This window comes from Podarcis gaigeae (assembly GCF_964106915.1).
Source record: "Podarcis gaigeae genome assembly, chromosome: 2".
Taxonomy (NCBI): Eukaryota; Metazoa; Chordata; class Lepidosauria; order Squamata; family Lacertidae; genus Podarcis; species Podarcis gaigeae.
Window position 1 is genome coordinate 32,865,350 of NC_139679.1, and position 18,542 is coordinate 32,883,891.

Sequence of the window (18,542 nt, forward strand, 5' to 3'; positions counted from 1 at the left end):
CAGCGGCGAGCTCCGAGCTCGGGCTGCGCCAGCTGGAAGGAGCTGGCTGAGAAAGCGATACAGGGAGCAGGACATCCGAAGCGGCGTCCACGACGGGAGGCTGCTCGTTGGCAACCCCCTGCCCGCCCGCCCCTCCGGTTCTCAGTCCTGAGCTGGCGACGTGAAGCTCAAGGGCCACGTCTAAAGACCAAGGGAAGGGCCGTCGAGCCTCCAGGGCAGAGCAACTACTTTGCTCGCAGGGGGCGCCCCAGACAGTCCTCAGCAGCGTCCTTAAAGGCGAGTTTGTAACCTAAGGTTAACTACGAGGTTGGTGATTCGAGCCCACCCATCGACGGCTGTGGGCTTTGCAGGGGGGTTGGACTAAATGACCCTCGAGACCCCTCCCAACTCTACCATTCTGAGTGCGCCAGAACCACAGAAGGGCATCCTTCCGAATAAGGCTCAGGATCAGGCCGCCTCCTTCTCTCGACGCAGCCTCGACGCCCCCACACCGCTCCTCTCCCCCCGCCCGTCAGGTCTCCCGCAGCTCCGGGGCGCTGGGGGGCTCCGGGAGGAGGCTGGGCGGTCCCGCCTCCGCTCTCGCCTCCCCGATATAAGGAGCCGCCGACGGCGCCGCCTGCCCAAAGAAGCCGCCGTCGTGGCCGAGCGCACCATGCCGGGAGCCGGGACTTCGACGCTGCTCTGCCTCGCCCTGGCCGCGCTGCTCAGCCCGCCCGCCGACGCCTGGTACAAGCAGACGGCCGGACCCAGCTACTATTCGGTGGGCAGGGCGTCGGGGCTGCTGTCCGGCATCCGCCGCTCGCCTTACATGCGCCGCTCCGACGACACCGACAGCAGCAGCACCAGCGCCGAGAGCGGCCCCGGCGCCGCCGCCGCCGCCTCCTTCTTGATGTCCGAGCCGCGCCCGAACCCCAGCGGGCTGCGCAACATGGTGAGCTGCGAGGGGGCGCCCGGACGGTAGTGGGCAGCGCAAGTCGCGCCCCCTGGAAGAGGGAGGGGGTCCCGGGTGGAGAAGGCAGCTGGGGGGGGAGTTTCTTTTATATGCATTGTGATTTATTTCAATGCATTGCATTGTATATTTATTATTATTGAGTTAGAGCGTACATTAGCCACTCCCGAAAAGTTGTATTCATCAGATAATTATAGTAATAGTACCAATCAGCACTTTCTAACTTTTTAAATTAAAAAAGCCTATATGGTTTTATACCTATATTTTTTTACCTATAAAAATCTGAAATATCTATTTTAATTGTTTTAATGTTGTATTTTAATCTTGTTTTTAAGTTGTATTCATGCAACTCGTTTTTATTATTGGTTGTTAGCCGCCCTGAGCCCGGTCTTGGCTGGGGAGGGCGGGGTATAAATACAATTTATTATTATTTGCTGCTTTTTAGCCAAACAGGCTGTCGGGTCGCGCAGTATCAAGGAGGTAAAGATATTGCAATGAGGGAGATGCTCAGCTCCATCCTGGGCACATTGAAAGGCTCTTCTGCTCCACGGGGCTTCCTCCGAAGTGCTTTAGGATCGCAGTCGAGCAAGCCGGGGAGGGAGGGAAGCCTGAGGCTGGTGCCCCCGCCTTGCCCTCTCACTTTCCCCTTTTCCCTTTGCAGGCGGTGTGTGTGAAGGAGGTGGCCCCGGAGCTGCAGAGCTGCCAGCTGCTGCCTGGCTTGCCCAGCGTCATCCAGTGCAAAGCCGATGTCACCGTCTCGCTGGACCCTGCGGACTGCGCCAGCGCTTGAGCCCCGACGGGGCGTCCTTCCCCCTGGAGCCCGGAGCGGGGCATCCGGACGGGGCGAGGACAGGGAGGGAGGCGGAGGCAGCGGAGGGGGTTGCTCTCTTGCCAAAGCGACCGACTCCGTCCGGGAGTGTGTGTTTTTTCTCCTGCATCTCATAATAAAGGCAGCTTTAAACGGCTCTTGTGCTTGCCTGGGTTTCTTGATAAAACAGGTTGAACAAAGTTATTGGCTCCACAGAAGGAGACACCGGGAAGAGAAAGATGACGCTTCTTTGGTCAAAATCTGAGTAAACATAATTACAGTGGTACCTCGGGTTACTGACGCTTCAGGTTACATACGCTTCAGGTTACAGACTCCGCTAACCCAGAAATTGTACCTCGGGTTAAGAACTTTGCTTCAGGATGAGAACAGAAATCATGCAACAACGGGAGGCCCCATTAGCTAAAGTGGTTCTTCAGGTTAAGAACAGTTTCAGGTTAAGAACGGACCTCCTGAACGAAATAAGTACTTAACCCGAGGTACCACTGTAACGTGAACTCAGTGAGGCTCCATTCTGACCAGGCATATATCCAGAACAGGCTTTAGGGGTGCTCAGAGGTGCTGCTAGCACCGCCCAGGGGATTTCACATTTGGAGGACAAAGATTTCTCAGCTCCATCCCTCCTGCCGCTGTTGCAATGGGAGAAGCTGCCGCCAAGCCCAGAAAAGGGAAGAGGGTGCCTTTATCTAGGTCAGGGGTAGGCAAACTAAGGCCCGGGGGCCAGATCCGGCCCAATTGCCTTCAAAATCTGGCCCTCAGAAGGTCTGGGAATCAGCGTGTTTTTACAAGAGTGGAATGTGTCCTTTTATTTAAAAAGCATCTCTGGGTTATTTGTGGGGCATAGGAATTTGTTTATTCCCCCCCCAAAAAAATATAGTCCGGCCCCCCACAAGGTCTGAGGGACAGTGGACCGCCCCCTGCTGAAAAAGTTTGCTGACCCCTGATCTAGGCACTTTCAGAGAAACAGAGTGGGTTTTCACACTGCTAAAATGGTCCCCAGGTCAGGCTTCAGCAATATTCCCGGGATTCAAAGGCAATCAAGGCTAACCAGGAAGATCAAGTATTTCTAAAAGACTGGAGTAAATTTTTAATATATTTAAAGGACCACTGTAAACAGTTAAAATCATTGGCGGGGATGTAATGACACTTGTAATGTGGAATCAACTATGGTAACTATAGATATATAACAGATGAATAATGGTAAAAGATGCAGAATACTTTATTTCAAATATGGAACCCATGGAGAGAGGGCAGGAGGTCCACAGGTTTGAAAGAACCTTTTATTTTAATGTTTGAAATGGTTAAAGTTAAAATGTATAAAACTATGTAAAACCAATTTAAAAACAAAACAAACACACAAAGGCAATCAAGGCTGTAGCCCTCTGCTTGCATTTACCTGGGAGAAAGTCCCACAGAACAGAGTGTAATGCATTTCCACAGAAACGTGCACTGGATCACACTGCCTGGCTGCAAGCCCAAGCTTGTTTAGGTAAAGGTAAAGGGACCCCTGACCATTAGGTCCAGTCGTGACCGACTCTGAGGTTGTGGCACTCATCTCGCTTTATTGGCCAAGGGAGCCGGCGTACAGTTTTTGGGTCATGTGGCCAGCATGACTAAGCTGCTTCTGGCAAACCAGAGCAGCGCACGGAAATGCCGTTTACCTTCACCATTTACCTTCCTGCTGGAGTGGTACCTATTTATCTACTTGCACTTTGACATGCTTTTGAACTGCTAGGTTGGCAGGAGCAGGGATCGAGCAACGGGAGCTCACCCCATCACAGGGATTCAAACCGCCGACCTTTTGATCGGCAAGTCCTAGGCTCTGTGGTTTAACCCACAGCACCACCCGCGTCCCTAAAGCTTGTTTACATGAAAGCAAATGTACGGGGATCGGTCATTAGTGTTGAGTAAGCAGGGACAAGTCAGGCTGCAACTTATTTTCGTGCAGCAAGGCTGATCCACGAATATTGGCACCATATGGCTTTCCCTATAGTATCTGCCCAATTTAATCACCCTAATAAAAAGTAATTAGGGAAATGATAATTTGCATTTTTAATAGAAATGCCTTTTTATCTGTGTCGAAAACAATTCCATGTCACAACGGGGACAGGGTGGTGGTACTAGAACCAATTTACGGTAATTCTTTATTTGGAAATTTTCTTAATTGCTTTATTTTTGAAAGAATCTCAAAGCATACAAAACAGAAGTCAAATGCAATATATTAGTAAATTAAAATAGCACTGTACTATTCAGTCAGTAACACAAAGACACAGCCACCCCAGATCCCTCTATCCAAAATCCTAGCAGGTCACTTTATAGAACAAAGACAGCTGACCAGAAAAAAATATATAGTGGCCATGATGGCTGGGAGTGATGGGAGTTGGAGTCCAGCCACATTTCAAGAAAGCCACAAGTAATCTAATAGGCCATATTCAAAGGTAAAAGCAAGGTGTAACTGTGGCTCAGTCACATGAGAGAGCTATGAAGATCCTAGAAGGAATGTAGATAGAATGTAGGATCTGCTCTGAACCCATCTTTTATTGGTTCACTTTATTCCTGATGGCAATGGGAGAAGAAGAAGAAGAGGAGGAGGAGGAGGAGGAGGAGGAGGAGGAGGAGGAGGAGGAGGAGTTTGGATTTGATATCCCGCTTTATCACTACCTGAAGGAGTCTCAAAGCGGCTAACATTCTCCTTTCCCTTCCTCCCCCACAACAAACACTCTGTGAGGTGAGTGGGGCTGAGAGACTTCAGAGAAGTGTGACTGGCCCAAGGTCACCCAGCAGCTGCATGTGGAGGAGCGGAGATGTGAACCTGGTTCCCCAGATTATGAGACTACCGCTCTTAACTGGAGAACTTTGTTCTTGGCTAAAGTTTGAATAGTCTTGTCCAGGACTTTTGCCATTGTAAGTCAAGTCAGGAACTGTGGACTATTTCATACTTATTATTAATAGAGGTTAAACCCATGTCTGTTATGGAGTGGACACTCAGAAATTATATTTATTAATTTCCTAAAATTTACACGTATAAAATTGACTGGAAAAATCTCAAAGCAATTCAAAGAAGATAAAACAGTAAAATCAAGAAAGAAATCACAACCCTACTTTAAGACATACAGAAGTTAAAATATTAAAACAGATTAAAATCGCCACAACTCTCTAAGCAACAGGGTAGGCTTGTCTAAACAGAAACGCTTTTTTGCAGGCACTGAAAAGAGCACAGCGAAGGTGCCTGCTTGCTTTCAATAGGCAGGGAGTTCCAAAGTGTAGTGCTGCCACACTAAAAAACCGAGTTCTTACAAACGTGGAACGGGCATTACTGTATGTGGCACCTGTGGTAGTGCCAATTCTGCTGATCGAAGCAGTCAGCTGGTGATCTCTGAGCTGAAGCAATTGTAGTTATCTTAACACTGTACTTGTAAAAGATACATTTGCAAACGTGACTTTTGCATTTGTGGCACAGCTCCGAGCTCTATGTGGTGAACACAATTGTTGCATGTACTTCAGTGTTTACACTGTGTACCCTGCCTGGTTCAGAGCTTCTGCATGTGTACACAGTTATTTCAAAACATCTATGTACATAATAATAAATGCACTTTGGAACTTCCAGCCAGTTGAGATCAAGCAGGCATATTTTGGTGCTTGCTTATAAAACCCTTTTTTGTTTAGGCAAGCCTTGCCAGCCATGTAGATGCTCTCATGTTTTTATCTTTTCCGTCTGTTGGTTTTTCTCGTTTTTAAATATTTTTAACTGTTTCATTGAAAAATAATATTTCTTGTAAACGGCTTAGAGGTTTGGTGGCAATCAACCTGTATATAAATGTTATAAATAAATGAGTAATCTATACTTTGTGCCCACTGTGCAATACACACCCCCTGGTTCTATTTGTCACACAAAGTGGAGCTGCCCACCCTCTTACGTCTTTAGACGTGCGCTTACTTAGAGGTGAGATTCCAGATCCTCCTTTGACTGTCTGGGACAATCTAAATCCTCAGAGCGTGGAGGGAATGGGTTGATGTATCAATCCTGGATCCCCTAGTTTGTGGGAATATCTAATTCCATCACTGTCTCTCTGTCTCTCTCAAACACACACACACACACACACACACACACACAAATATTGGAGCTTCAGGAATTACAGGCCCATAAGGCAGATGTCCTCATTTAATCATTTCATCTGCAGAAATTAACGAACTAATTAGGGAGAGGAATAAGTTCCGCAGCCTAATGTTAACTAATACTGTCAAGCAGAACCAGTCACCTTTCCTCAGAGACAGCAGCAGCTGCAGCTTAATTACAAGTGACAGCACTGCTCACAGATAGAGGAAAGAAATCCCCACCTCCAGGAAGGGGAGATGAGCGCTTTTAGCAGCAGCTTGTTTACTCAGCAAGAAGTTGATTTTGGGGTACATTAGCACATGGGCATAGGCAGGATATTGGGGGGGACCTTTTGTGGGTGGGCAGAACCTCAGTTTGCTATGTATTTTTACTAATATATATTTATTCGGGCAGTAGCTACCCCTTCTTGCCTCCCCCTTGGCTATGGGCATGCATTAGCATGGTGCAGGGGGGAGATATGATGGCCCCCTTGTAGCCGCTATTGAGAGGAGGACTTGGAACCTCCTGCAGGAGAAGGCAGAAAGCGTGTGTGTGTGCATGTGTGTGTGTGTGTGTGAGAGAGAGAGAGAGAGAGAGAGAGAGAGACTAGACACATATAAAAAACGTTGTGAAATAAAATATTGAATCTGCCATAGCTCACCATCGCCATCTAGTGTCACATTTGTATAATTCACTTTAGTAAAAGTAAAGGGACCCCCTGAACTTTAGGTCCAGTTGCAGACGACTCTGGGGTTGTGGCGCTCATCTCGCTTTAGTGGCCGAGGGAGCCGGCGTACAGCTTCCGGGTCACGTGGCCAGCATGACTAAGCCTCTTCTGGTGAACCAGAGCAGCGCACAGAAATGCTGTTTACCTTCCCGCCGGAGTGGTACCAATTTATCTACTTGCACTTTGACATGCTTTCGAACTGCTAGGTTGGCAGGAGCAGGGACTGAGCAACAGGAGCTCACCCCATTGCGAGGATTCGAACCACCGATCTTCCGATCAGCAAGCCCTAGGCTCTGTGGTTTATAATTCACTTTACAACACACTTAAATGCTTTATTTGCAGCTGTATAGCTGAGTCCAGAGGGGACGCGGGTAGCGCTGTGCGTTAAACCACAGAGCCTAGGACTTGCCGATCAGAAGGTTGGCGGTTTGAATCCCTGCGACAGGGTGAGCTCCCATTGCTTGGTCCCTGCTCCTGCCAACCTAGCAATTTGAAAGCACGCAGTGCAAGTAGATAAATAGGTACCGCTCCAGCAGGAAGGTAAACGGTGTTTCTGTGCACTGCTCTGGTTCACCAGAAGCGGCTTAGTCATGCTGGCCACATGACCCGGAAAAACTGTCTGTGGAAGTGGACAGTTCTCTGCCTGTAAAGCGAGATGAGCGCTGCAACCCCAGAGTCGTCCATGACCGGACCTAATAGTCAGGGGTCCCTTTACCTTTACCTATAGCTGAGTCCAGAGAGAGAGAAATTGCTGAAACAACGCACATAGAAGCCAGTGTAGCATTGTGGTTAGAGTGTTGCACTAAGACCTGAGAGATCAGTTCAAACGCCCAGTCTGCCATAAAGCCGCTCACTGTATTTTACCCCAACCTACCTCACGGGTTTGTTATGAGGATAAATGGGCGGAAGTAGAACTGTTGTGTGGTTCCTTGAGAAACACTGTGTTTTCATGTGTTCCACCCCCAAACCAGCTGTGATCCGATTTGAAAATGTAAGCCACATGGAGACATCCATGTCCCCACTCTGCCCACTGGTCTGGACAGACAGCAGGAGACGTGGAAACACATTTAACCCTACTGATGTGTACAACAACCAGCAAATGTGCTTTGAAACATGGGTGGGTGGGTGTGATCTCATTGCATTTTAAGCCAGCAATGTGTACACAGCCAAGGAGTGGAAGGGAGATCATCAATGAGTAGAAGCAGGTTCAAGAAGAAAATCAAGTCTAGCTCAATAGTGTCTGCTACACAGATTGGCAGCAACTGTCCAGGGTTTCAGCCAGAGATCTTTCCCAGGTGCTGTGGCTCAAACCTTGGAGTTTTTATGTGCAAGGTGTGTATTCTGCCACTGAGCCAGGGCAGGACATAAGTAGAATTGGCAGCTCCTTGCCTTCTCCACAACCGTTAACATCTTTGGAAGAGGAACATGCAGTTAAGAAGCACTGCCATCCACCCATTTGCTGCAGTCTCTCACCCACAGAGCATTGCTGGAGTTGTGCTTGCAAAATCAAGACAAAAAGAGGATGGACCAGTAGAGTGGTGTACCACCTAAGTGGGAGAAGCCATTCCTGAATGTTCTGATGCTGTTTTAAGAGTAGCAGTTGTCATATCTGGGTCCACAGCAAGCAAATCGACATGTGAAAGCACAGCCCCCACTCTTCGGTTTGGGAATCCCTTAACCAAATTACTCTTCCCTGTGTAAATGTGTAGAATTATGGGGGTGGAAGAAAGTGGTAGTGGGGAACATCTAAAAGGGATGGGGAGGTTTCTTCGCCACCTGGGTCATTCCAGGCGGGAGCTTAATTTGCATATGGGTCCATTAGATATTGCAAAGGGATTGTTAGCCTCAGGGTTTTTGTTACATATCTGAAATATACTCAGAGTCGAGAGTGGATTTCATGCTCCTTATTCAGCTCATAGTGGTGAGGAGGAATGGAACTTCCCCCAGAATGTCTGCTTTATATACATTATTTACACAATGGGCCCCACGTGATTGGCTACTTCCGGGATTCACCTGTGGGCCAATCAGGTTGCGGATTCACTTCCAACTGGATCTGGATTGGGTGGCTCCTGTGGACCAATCAGACTGCTGCATTTTGGATCCTATTCAATTCAGTACATAACAATATCATTTCCACCCACCCCACCCACCTAGGAAGGGTGCATCTGGATTAAATGGGAGGCAAGGGAATAGAGGTCATTATTTGGATGGCAATGATGTTGTTTGCAAAAAAAAAGCTTGTACGCAGGAGCAGGAACACTGATCAAACAAAAACTACAACAACAACCATCTGGAGTATCACCTTTCAGAAATTAGACAAGTCCAGTTTCAAAACCAGCAAAGTTCTTCATTCCCATAGCAATTCCCCTCTGTAACATCCGCCATTTGTCAAGCAGAACTTTTTCTTCTGTACTTACTGACAAGGAAGTGTCTCCATGGCCTCCTGGGCCCCATCAGGCCTGTGACAAGCATGAGTTTATAGGATCCCGCCAAGTGCCACCGCTGCTCAGCCAGTGGAAAATTACTGGCTGGAAGCGACTGACAAATTGGTGCTCATAAACTATGTGCTATGTCCTCCTCCTGAGCCCTGGCACTCATGGCTGCAGCAGTGGCTGAAGGCCCGTGAAGCAAGGAGGGGAAAGAGATGGCACACATGGAGGAATCAGAGAACTGGGGATCAGGAGACAGAGTGAGGTTTGGGTGCTACACAGGAAAATCCAGCACAGTGGTACCTCTGGTTGCGAACGGGATCCATTCTGGAGGCCTGTTCGCAATATGAAAAGCTCGCAACCTGAAGCGCTGTATCTGCGCAGGTGCGCGGCACGATTTGGTGTTTGTGCGCATGCGCGAAGCACAATTTAGCGCTTCTGTGCTTGCGCGAGCGGCAAAACCTGGAAGTAACCCTTTCCTGTACTTCCGGGTCACCGCAGGACACAACCTGAAAAAACGTAACATGAAGCAAACGTAACATGAGGTATTATTGTACTTTTTTCAGCCGGAACTCAGTTCTGGCATCTCTCAGGTGGGAACCATGGCCATTATAAGAGAACAAGAGAGGTATGCATGTTGAGTTACAGCACCTCTTTTCCGGGGGGGTGGGAAGCACAGGGAAAAATCCATAGACTACTGCAGGGATGGGGAACCCATGGCTCTCTAGATGTTGCTAGATTACAACCCCCATCATTCCTCAGTGGCCTTTGGCCATGCTGGCTGGGGCTGATGGGAAGAGGAGTTTAACAAACACAGCCTGGGTTAATGGCCCCATTGCATTCAGTAGCTCCTTAGACTGTTAAGGAAGTTCTCACCTTCACTGCTCTTTCATACTATATCCATGCTAGCCTGCCCCTCCACTTCCCCAAACCCTGCAACAGCTTTGAGTTTTCCACCACAAACATCTGGTATATAAACTTGATGAAATAAATAAGTAAACAAACACACACTGAACTCTGATATTCTCTCTCTCTCTCTCTCTCTCTCTCTCTCTCTCTCTGTTACACACACTCACATTCACACACACACACACACACACACACACACACACACACACACACATCAGCTCTCCACCCAGACCTCATAAGGTAACATAAAACGGTAAGGGACCCCTGACCATTAGGTCCAGTCGTGGCCGACTCTGGGGTTGCGGCGCTCATCTCGCTTTATTGGCCGAGGGAGCCAGCGTACAGCTTCCGGGTCATGTGGCCAGCATGACTAAGCACTTCTGGCGAACCAGAGCAGCGCACGGAAACGCCGTTTACCTTCCCGCCAGAGCGGTACCTATTTATCTACTTGCACTTTGACGTGCTTTCAAACTGCTAGGTTGGCAGAAGCAGGGACTGAGCAACAGGAGCTCACCCCGTCGCGGGGATTCAAACTGCCAACCTTCTGATCGGCAATACCTAGGCTCTGTGGTTTAGACCACAATGCCACCCTCACTTATTTTCTCTCACTGCCTTACTCTGCCTGTTGGTGGGGACCAGGTTAGCATCTCTTGTTTCCATCTTTTCCCCAACTACAGGACAGCCACACATACGTGCAACTTATCCTGCACTGAAAGTGATGCTCTCTCCAGAGCAAAGCTTAAATGCATCCTGAATTGGGTGCCTATATTGGGGGTGGGCAGAGGTGAGAGGCATTTAATCTCATGTGACAAGCCGTTTGCAATGGAAACAAGGTGTTTCCCAGCCTGGCGCACCTAAATCTGAAGGACTGCTAGTTCTTTCCCTTCCTCTCCTCCAGTCAAAATTATTGGGAATTAGAGAAATGTCATGACTGCCCATGAAGAGGGGGCTGGGGCTAAATGCACCACCAATGCACATCCCACATGGTATTAAGAAATCAATGGGTTTTATCCTACAACTAGCCTACTCTCCGGATTCAACTCGGTCAATAATATATTGGAAAAGTGTCCATCCCATATCTCGACTGCTCCTGTTCTTTCAGTGGTTATGTAATTAAAAAGTCCATCAGGTTCTGGAGATCCCTTCATCCATCTCTGCAAGTACTGGTCCAATGTAATCATGCTGCAATGTTGGGGGCAGGTTTTGGTTTTTTTAAGGGTGACTGCAGGCAGTCACACTGACACTTCAATTTCCTCAATAATATCATCCTATACTGAACACCTTACCCCATATCTTATCCGATAAGCATTTGCTGTTACTGTACAAGGTGAGACACCCCATTTCATGAATATAAGTTGAAAAGAAGATCACAGCATATATAAGCATAAGCTAAGGTGACCACAGTGTATAGTGGACGCAGGTGGTACTGTGGTCTAAACCACTGGGCCTCTTGGGCTTGTTGATCAGAAGGTTGGCGGTTTGAATCCCTGCTACGGAGTGAGCTCCCATTGCTCTGTCCCAACTTCTGCCAACCCAGAAGTTCGAAAGTATGCCAGTGCAAGTAGATAAATAGGCACCGCTGTGGTGGAAAGGTAAACAGCGTTTCCATGCGCTTTGGTTTCCATCACGGTGTTCTGTCGTGCCAGAAGCAGTTTGGTCATGCTGGCCACATGACCCAGAAAGCTGTCTGTGAACAAATGCCAGCTCCTCTAGATGTTAGATCCTGCCTGAGATCCTGTACCCGTACTTGCCTGGTTTCCTGCCTCGTGTCCTGCCTTGGCCCTGTCAGACTGACTCCTAGCGGAACCTTCGGATTCTGGACCAGTCCTGGACTGCGTTTCATGGGTTACCCCTGGGCCCAGCACACAGAGGTCCTTTACCTACCTTTTTACATCCACATAAGCTGAGAGGAACACCACAATGAACTAGTCTCAATTACTATGTTCTGCCTCCCTTCTCTGCCTCCATCCATCTTGGGAGACAATGCAGTTGTCCCACTTTGGGATAAGGACAGGAGTGTAAACATACTCGGAATGTGGCCTTGGGAGTACTATGAAAAAATTATCCTTTCTCTGCTTCCCCCCCCCAAAAAAACCCCCCATTCCCTCCCTTTTTTCTGTTTTCAGTTTAATCTTGGAAATATCCAAGAACTTTGCTGTAAACTTTCCCACTCCCCAAACTTCTTGGCCCCAGGGGACGTTTCCCCCCCCCCCCATGATTCCAAAAGCACAGCCATCTCAGACAGGCAGTGCCAGTTGCCCACCTACACATGGATTGGGTTCCTCTGTCTCCTTTAGGCTGCTCCATCATCCCACCAGTTAGCAGTTAATTCCACTGACATTTATTGACATTTGGAAGGTTGGGCGGAGTGGGGGGGGGACCCTGGCTCTGTGGAGGCTGCCAGACACAGCACACACCCTGCGGTAGCAATAACAAGCTAGCTCTACGCATCCTCCCATTTCCATACTAATCACCTCCCCAACCCCAAACCACCTGCACGCCCAGACAGCAGCCCCAGGCCCTGGAAAGAGCCAGTGCCAAGGAGCAGTCGCTGCCACCCGTGCTACAGAGCAGCAGGCAGGACAAGAAGTGCTCAGAGAATTCCACTGGCGACACTCAAAGATGAAAGAGTGATGCAGAGCCCCACATGGAGCCCAGTAACAAAGGGGTTGGGGAAGAGTACAAAGAAACACTCTGTGACACTGTGCTCACTCTGGTGCTAGAGAGGGAATATCTTTTTGTGGGCTTCTTTTCTACAGTTCAGGAATGTGCCCTCACCCCCCCCCCCCAATATGGCTCGACTACAACTTCCATCTTTCTTTGACCATTGGCTTCATCTAACAGAATCTAGAGAGCCACAGATTCTCCATCCCTGCACTGGCTCCCCTCCATAAAAGACAAGTGAAGTTCAGGGAGCATAAAGACCATGGAAAGTACCCCGAAATTCCTAATTTTGAGGACAAGCTCCCTCCTTGTTCTGGTTCTCATGTGCAGCTATCACTCCACAGCTCTTAAATGGCCACTGGGTTAAGCAATTTACACAGCATTGGGTGCACTTGTGTGAATTATCCAAGTCAATCACCATCCCATTTATTGCAAAGCTATAATTGCATCTGTACTGCCTTCCATTTGTGATAGCCTCAGGTGAGAGTAGAAAACCCAAATGATGAGTCAAGTTAGAAAACAACAAGCAGTGCCTTCTCAAAGGACCTTGCAGACCCTTTGATATCAGAACAGGAGCTATGAGCTTCACACACTAACACTTTCCACACAAATTGGGAGAGGGAGGGAACAGAGACACGACTGCAGCTCTGGTTTCAGAGTACCAGGTGAGGTGGCACTCTCAAAGAAAACAGAAGCAGCAGCAGTAGTTGCCTGGGAGGAGAGAAGGACTCCTTCCCAACCACTGAGTTCCTCCCCAAAAAGAACAAAGCCAGAGTGCTAACGATTTGGAAGAGAGGAGGTAGCTGTCAATTCCGCCTTATCAAAAGCATTCAGTATGTAATTTGGGGTGGCCAGTGGTCTGGGGTGATGGGGATTGTGGTTCATTCCAGCAACACTTGGAGGGCCCTATCCCTGAACTGTAAGAGGCAAGGAGCCCTCTCAAGTGCTTGATGGACAGGATGTTCAAGAGGATGAGGTGTCAGATATGATCCTTTGTACAGGATGAGTCCTTTAAAAGAGGCCTCGTGGAAGCAGAGTACACATGTTCCACAGGGCCTCTTTTAAAAGACTCACCCTGTATATAGACCCCTTCTGACACAAAGGGTGCTGTCACAAGCAGGCTAAGGATATTGACTTCCTCTAAAGGTAAAGAAAGTGTAAAGGACCCCTGGACGGTTAAGTCCAGTCAAAGGCAACTACGGGGTTGCGGCACTCATCTCACTTTCAGGCCAAGGGAACCGGCGTTTGTCCACAGACAGCTTTCCGGGTCATGTGACCAGCATGACTAAACCGCTTCTGGCACAACGGAACACCATGACGGAAACCAGAGTGCATGGAAATGCCATTTACCTTCCTGCCATAGTGGTGCCTATTTATCTACTTGCACTGGTTTGCTTTCAAACTGCTAGGTTGGCAGGAGCTGGGACAGAGCAATGGGAACTCACTGTGTCTCAGGGATTTGGTCTGCCGACCTTTTGATCAGCAAGCCCAAGAGGCTCAGTGGTTTTTAGACCACAGCACCACCTGCATCCCCATAGTCACGTTTGACTGGACTTAACCATCCAGGGGTCCTTTACCTTTTACCTTGACTTCCTCTAAGACAGAGTCACTCAGATAACACCAGTCCCAACTGAATTAATCAAACTAAATCTGAGGAGGACAGTAGAAACTATTCTAAGGAACATTATACTCAGAGGACAGCAGCTGTACCACAGCTAACAGAAACTTCCACAAGACCTTTTATCCACGGAGCTCAGCTCTCTTCTTCTCATCTTATATAATTTCCACTGTATCTGACACAAATCCATCCTTTGAATCTTGTTTATGTGTTCCCACAGACACACAAAGTTAGGTACACCCAGAATAATGGAAGGGATGAGGGGAAAGAACCCTCACAAACCAGCTACCAACAAAGCGCTACTGAAGAGGTGACCATAGATCACAATCACCTGAGTGGTTATTGAAGAGAGCTTGCTCTCTCACCATCACTTGTGCTAACCCCTCCAGCTACTGTTGTGCCACTGGGGTACTTCTAGATTCTTCCTGTGACATAAAATCAATTTCTTTGTAGCAGCGTTCTTCAAGCCCAAGCCTTGCTGGCTCCTGAAAGATACCAGACAATAAATAAAATACCCAAGTAGAGCATTCAGAAATAAGATTTTACATTTAGTTCTAGCAACCAGGGCCAGAGCTCCATGGTGGAGTGTCTGCTTTGCATGCAGAAGGTACCAGTTGCCATCCTTGGTGTCTCCAGTACAAAGACTCCTGCCTGAAATTTGTCTATAAAGCAACAACCAATCAGTATAGACAATACTGAGCCAGGCTTACCAATGGCCTCATTCAATATAAGGCATCTCCCTATGTAATGCATTGAAATACCTTTTCCAATAATTCGACAACGTGCCATTGTCATAACATATAATTTGTCACACAATGTGCTTTATATTAACAGGCATTGGTGTGCAGCTCATCTATTACAGTGGTAGGTACATTGGTTGTCGAACTTAATCCTTTCTGGGAGTCCGTTTGACTCCAGGAGTGGTTCAAAAATCAAGGCACGGCTTCCGATTGGCTGCACTCAACTGGAAGCCGTGTTGGACGTTCAGCTTCCAAAAAAGTTGACAAACCAAAACACGCACTTCCAGGTTTGCTGTGTTCGGGAGCCAAAATGTCCAAGTACCAAGGCATTTGACAACCAAGGTATGACTGTATAGCAAGTATCCCATACTGTCAAAATATTTTGGACTACAACTCCCATCAGCCACAGCCAACACAGCCATGCTGATTGGTTGCTGAGAGCTGTAGCCCAAAACAGCTGGAGGACATGAGGTTGGGGAAGGCTGATGTGTGTTTTTGTGTGGGCAAAGTTTTCATTCCCATTATAGTCTAACACAGTGTTTCCCAAACTTTGTAGTTTTTGGACTACAACTCCCATCATCCCTACCCTAGCTAGCAGAACTAGTGGTCAGGGATGATTGGAATTGTAGTCCAGAAACAGCTGGAGACCCAAGTTTTGGGGGAAATCGTCAAACATATACCCAGTTCTGCCATTGCTTCACATTCTAGTGATCAACAAAACAGAATCCTAGTAAGAGCAGGTTTGACTCTCAGCGGCTGGAATCACTAGAAAGGTGGGAAAGGTTTAGCACTTACTTCCACAGTGTCCCTAAATCATTCTTTCACTCCCTCCCCTTTTAATGAATAGTACCCATTCACATGTGTACCCATTCACAAATATAGTACCCTTTCACAAAGGAAAGTGCATGACGACACTATTACGGTGAGACCAACCTGCCCTCATCCATAATGGTGCCTTACATCTTCTGAGGGCCCTTGCATACAAACTGTCCTTCTGCATGCAACTCACCTGTATGAAGCCTATCTTACACCGCAGGCTCTGTATTGGTCTGCTGATGCTCTTGACCCCCAAAATTCACACTTGCTGCTCTGCTAATACTGACAAGAAAACGTGGGCCCCTCCAAACTGGTGTTTCATTGTGGAAGTTTTCTGCAACGTGCTCTTGATACAATAATAGCAGTGCCTCCACTCCTTAATATTAAGCAATGGGAAGGCAGATCAAGCCAGAATTAAGGACTAGTTAAGATTCACTTTCCCTTATTCCTTCCTACATAAGCACATCAGTCTAGGCTCCAAGATGAACGGAAAATTCCCCAAGATGTGTAGTGAACCCTTTTACAAACATAAAAAGTTCAGCACAGGTATATTTAAGCATATATTGTGGTCATTTTTAATAAGTGGGTCACAGGGCATTCAGTTTCATGGTATAGTGGAACCTTGGTTCTCAAACGGCTTATTTGTCGAACAAATTGGCTCCTGAATGCTGCAAACCCAGAATTAAGTGTTCTGGTTTGCAAACATTTTTCGGAAGCTGAACGTCCGATGCTCCTGCAGCCAATCAGAAGCCATGCCTTAGTTGTCGAACGGTTTCAGGAGTTGAACAGACTCCCAGAATGAATTAAGTTCGAGAACCGAGGTACCACTGTATCCCTGTAGGTCAGGCCAGTAGACACTTAGGGATTAAGTAAAGGTAAAGGGAACCCTGACCATTAGGTCCAGTCGTGACCGACTCTGGGGTTGCGGCGCTCATCTCGCTCTATAGGCCGAGGAAGCCGGCGTTTGTCTGCAGACAGATTTTGGGTCATATGGCCAGCATGATTAAGCCACTTCTGGCGAAACCAGAGCAGTGCACGGAAACACCGTTTACCTTCCCGCCGGAGCGGTACCTATTTATCTACTTGCACATTATGTGCTTTCGAACTGCTAGGTTGGCAGGAGCAGGGACCGAGCAACGAGAGCTCACCCCGTAGCGGGGATTCGAACTGCCGACCTTCTGATTGGCAAGTCCTAGGCTCTGTGGTTTAACCCACAGCGCCACCCGCGTCCCAGGGATGAAGTACTCTGTGTTAAACTTTACTGATTCTAAAAACTGGCCACAGGAACAGAATACTGGACTAGAAAGTGGACCATTGGGGTAATGTAGGCAGTGGCATTGGAAGAATCTTCAGTCCTCCAGATGTTATTAGGCTCCAACTTGCATCAGCCTGGCCAATGGCCCTGTTGTAGTCCAGGATCATCTGGAGAGCTCCAGGCTCCCCACTACTAGTTTAATGGAACAAGATTGCTCCTAAAAGTGAGCGAGCAATGACTGCCAGGTCCCAGAGCTTTTATTGAGACAGGCAACAGTAAACAGCCTCCATTTGAAATTCATGAACCTTCCCCATAATCTAACTCCAAGTTCGTTACCATCTCCCATTCCCCAAGGGGGAAACAACCCATCAGCAAATGCCAGCACAGAAAGGCAGGGACCCACAGGCACTTTAAGAGCAGGGAAAATGTAAAATGCAAAAGGGTTTGTGATCAGAAAGAACAATAAGGTGTTGTGAGTAACTCCAGCTCCGCCAGGCACTGCTCATTGCATTTGATTGAGTAGACCTGAAGTTTCAGATTCAGGCTGCGAAGCAGCAGGGAAGGCAAAAATTAAATAAGTCTGACATTTTTAATAACAATTTTCAAACAGTTGGAAGCCAGCGGCACCTTCTTCCTATGGAAATGCACAGCCCGCGGTAGATTTGCCACTTTGGGCTGAGCTGTTTGCATTTAATGACAAATCCTTTCCAAATCTCACACTCTGCAGAAGCGGCCGGGCCCAGAGGAGTTTCAAGTTTCAGAGAAATTAATTCAAAAATGGTAACAAGGCGAAGATTAAAAACAAACATGAGATGCTCAGAAGGAGAGGAGTTTCAGGGCATGAATGCCACTTTGTTAAGGTTCCAGCGAGAGGTGGGATGGGGCACAGAGCTCAGTCAACGGCCCATAGGCAGGTGGCACTTGGCTAGGAAAGGAGGAGAGGAGGTGCCCAGGCCACAGCAGCCCCTCTTGTCCAGGTGGGCAGTCAGAGTGGCAAAGGAGACTGAAGCCTGGAAGTGCTGTGAAACTACTCCGTGCTCCCCAAAGACAATCTTCCTCACCAAATATTACATGTTTGGTGGCAGGGTCTTGAATCTGCCAGCCACTCTCTGCAGAAACCACATCATCACCATCATCATCATCATCATCATCATCATCATCATTACTATTACAGCTGTTAGGATGAACACAACAATTTCCTCTCCCCCCAACCCCACTACTGGTCTCCTTCCCACCCACCCTTCTACTGATCCTTCAAGGCCACTTCCCACCACTTCTTCCCTAAAAAACGAAAGCTACCCCTAGAAATCAATGGGCCAAGTGTCGTTAACAGCAGAGCCAAAGAAGCTAACAGAGCCATTCCATTTTCTAATGGAAGCCTTGTCCAAGTGAGAACAAAAAAGGGAACACAAACTTTGGCCAAATAAATAAATAAAAATAAGGGTTTAATGTTGTTGTTTAGTCGTGTCCAACTCTTCGTGACCCCATGGACCAGAGCACACCAGGCACTCCT

At 47.9% G+C, this 18,542-nt stretch overlaps 1 protein-coding gene across 1 annotated transcript; it reads left to right on the forward strand.

Moving 5' to 3' along the window:
* Positions 1 to 635: 635 nt before the first annotated feature.
* On the forward strand, positions 636 to 1,908 carry NPB (neuropeptide B). Its single transcript, XM_083726204.1, has 2 exons — positions 636 to 931; positions 1,611 to 1,908. The coding sequence occupies exons 1-2, from the start codon at positions 653 to 655 to the stop codon at positions 1,737 to 1,739; spliced, it is 408 nt and encodes a 135-aa protein (XP_083582330.1). The 5' UTR covers positions 636 to 652; the 3' UTR covers positions 1,740 to 1,908.
* Positions 1,909 to 18,542: the final 16,634 nt, after the last annotated feature.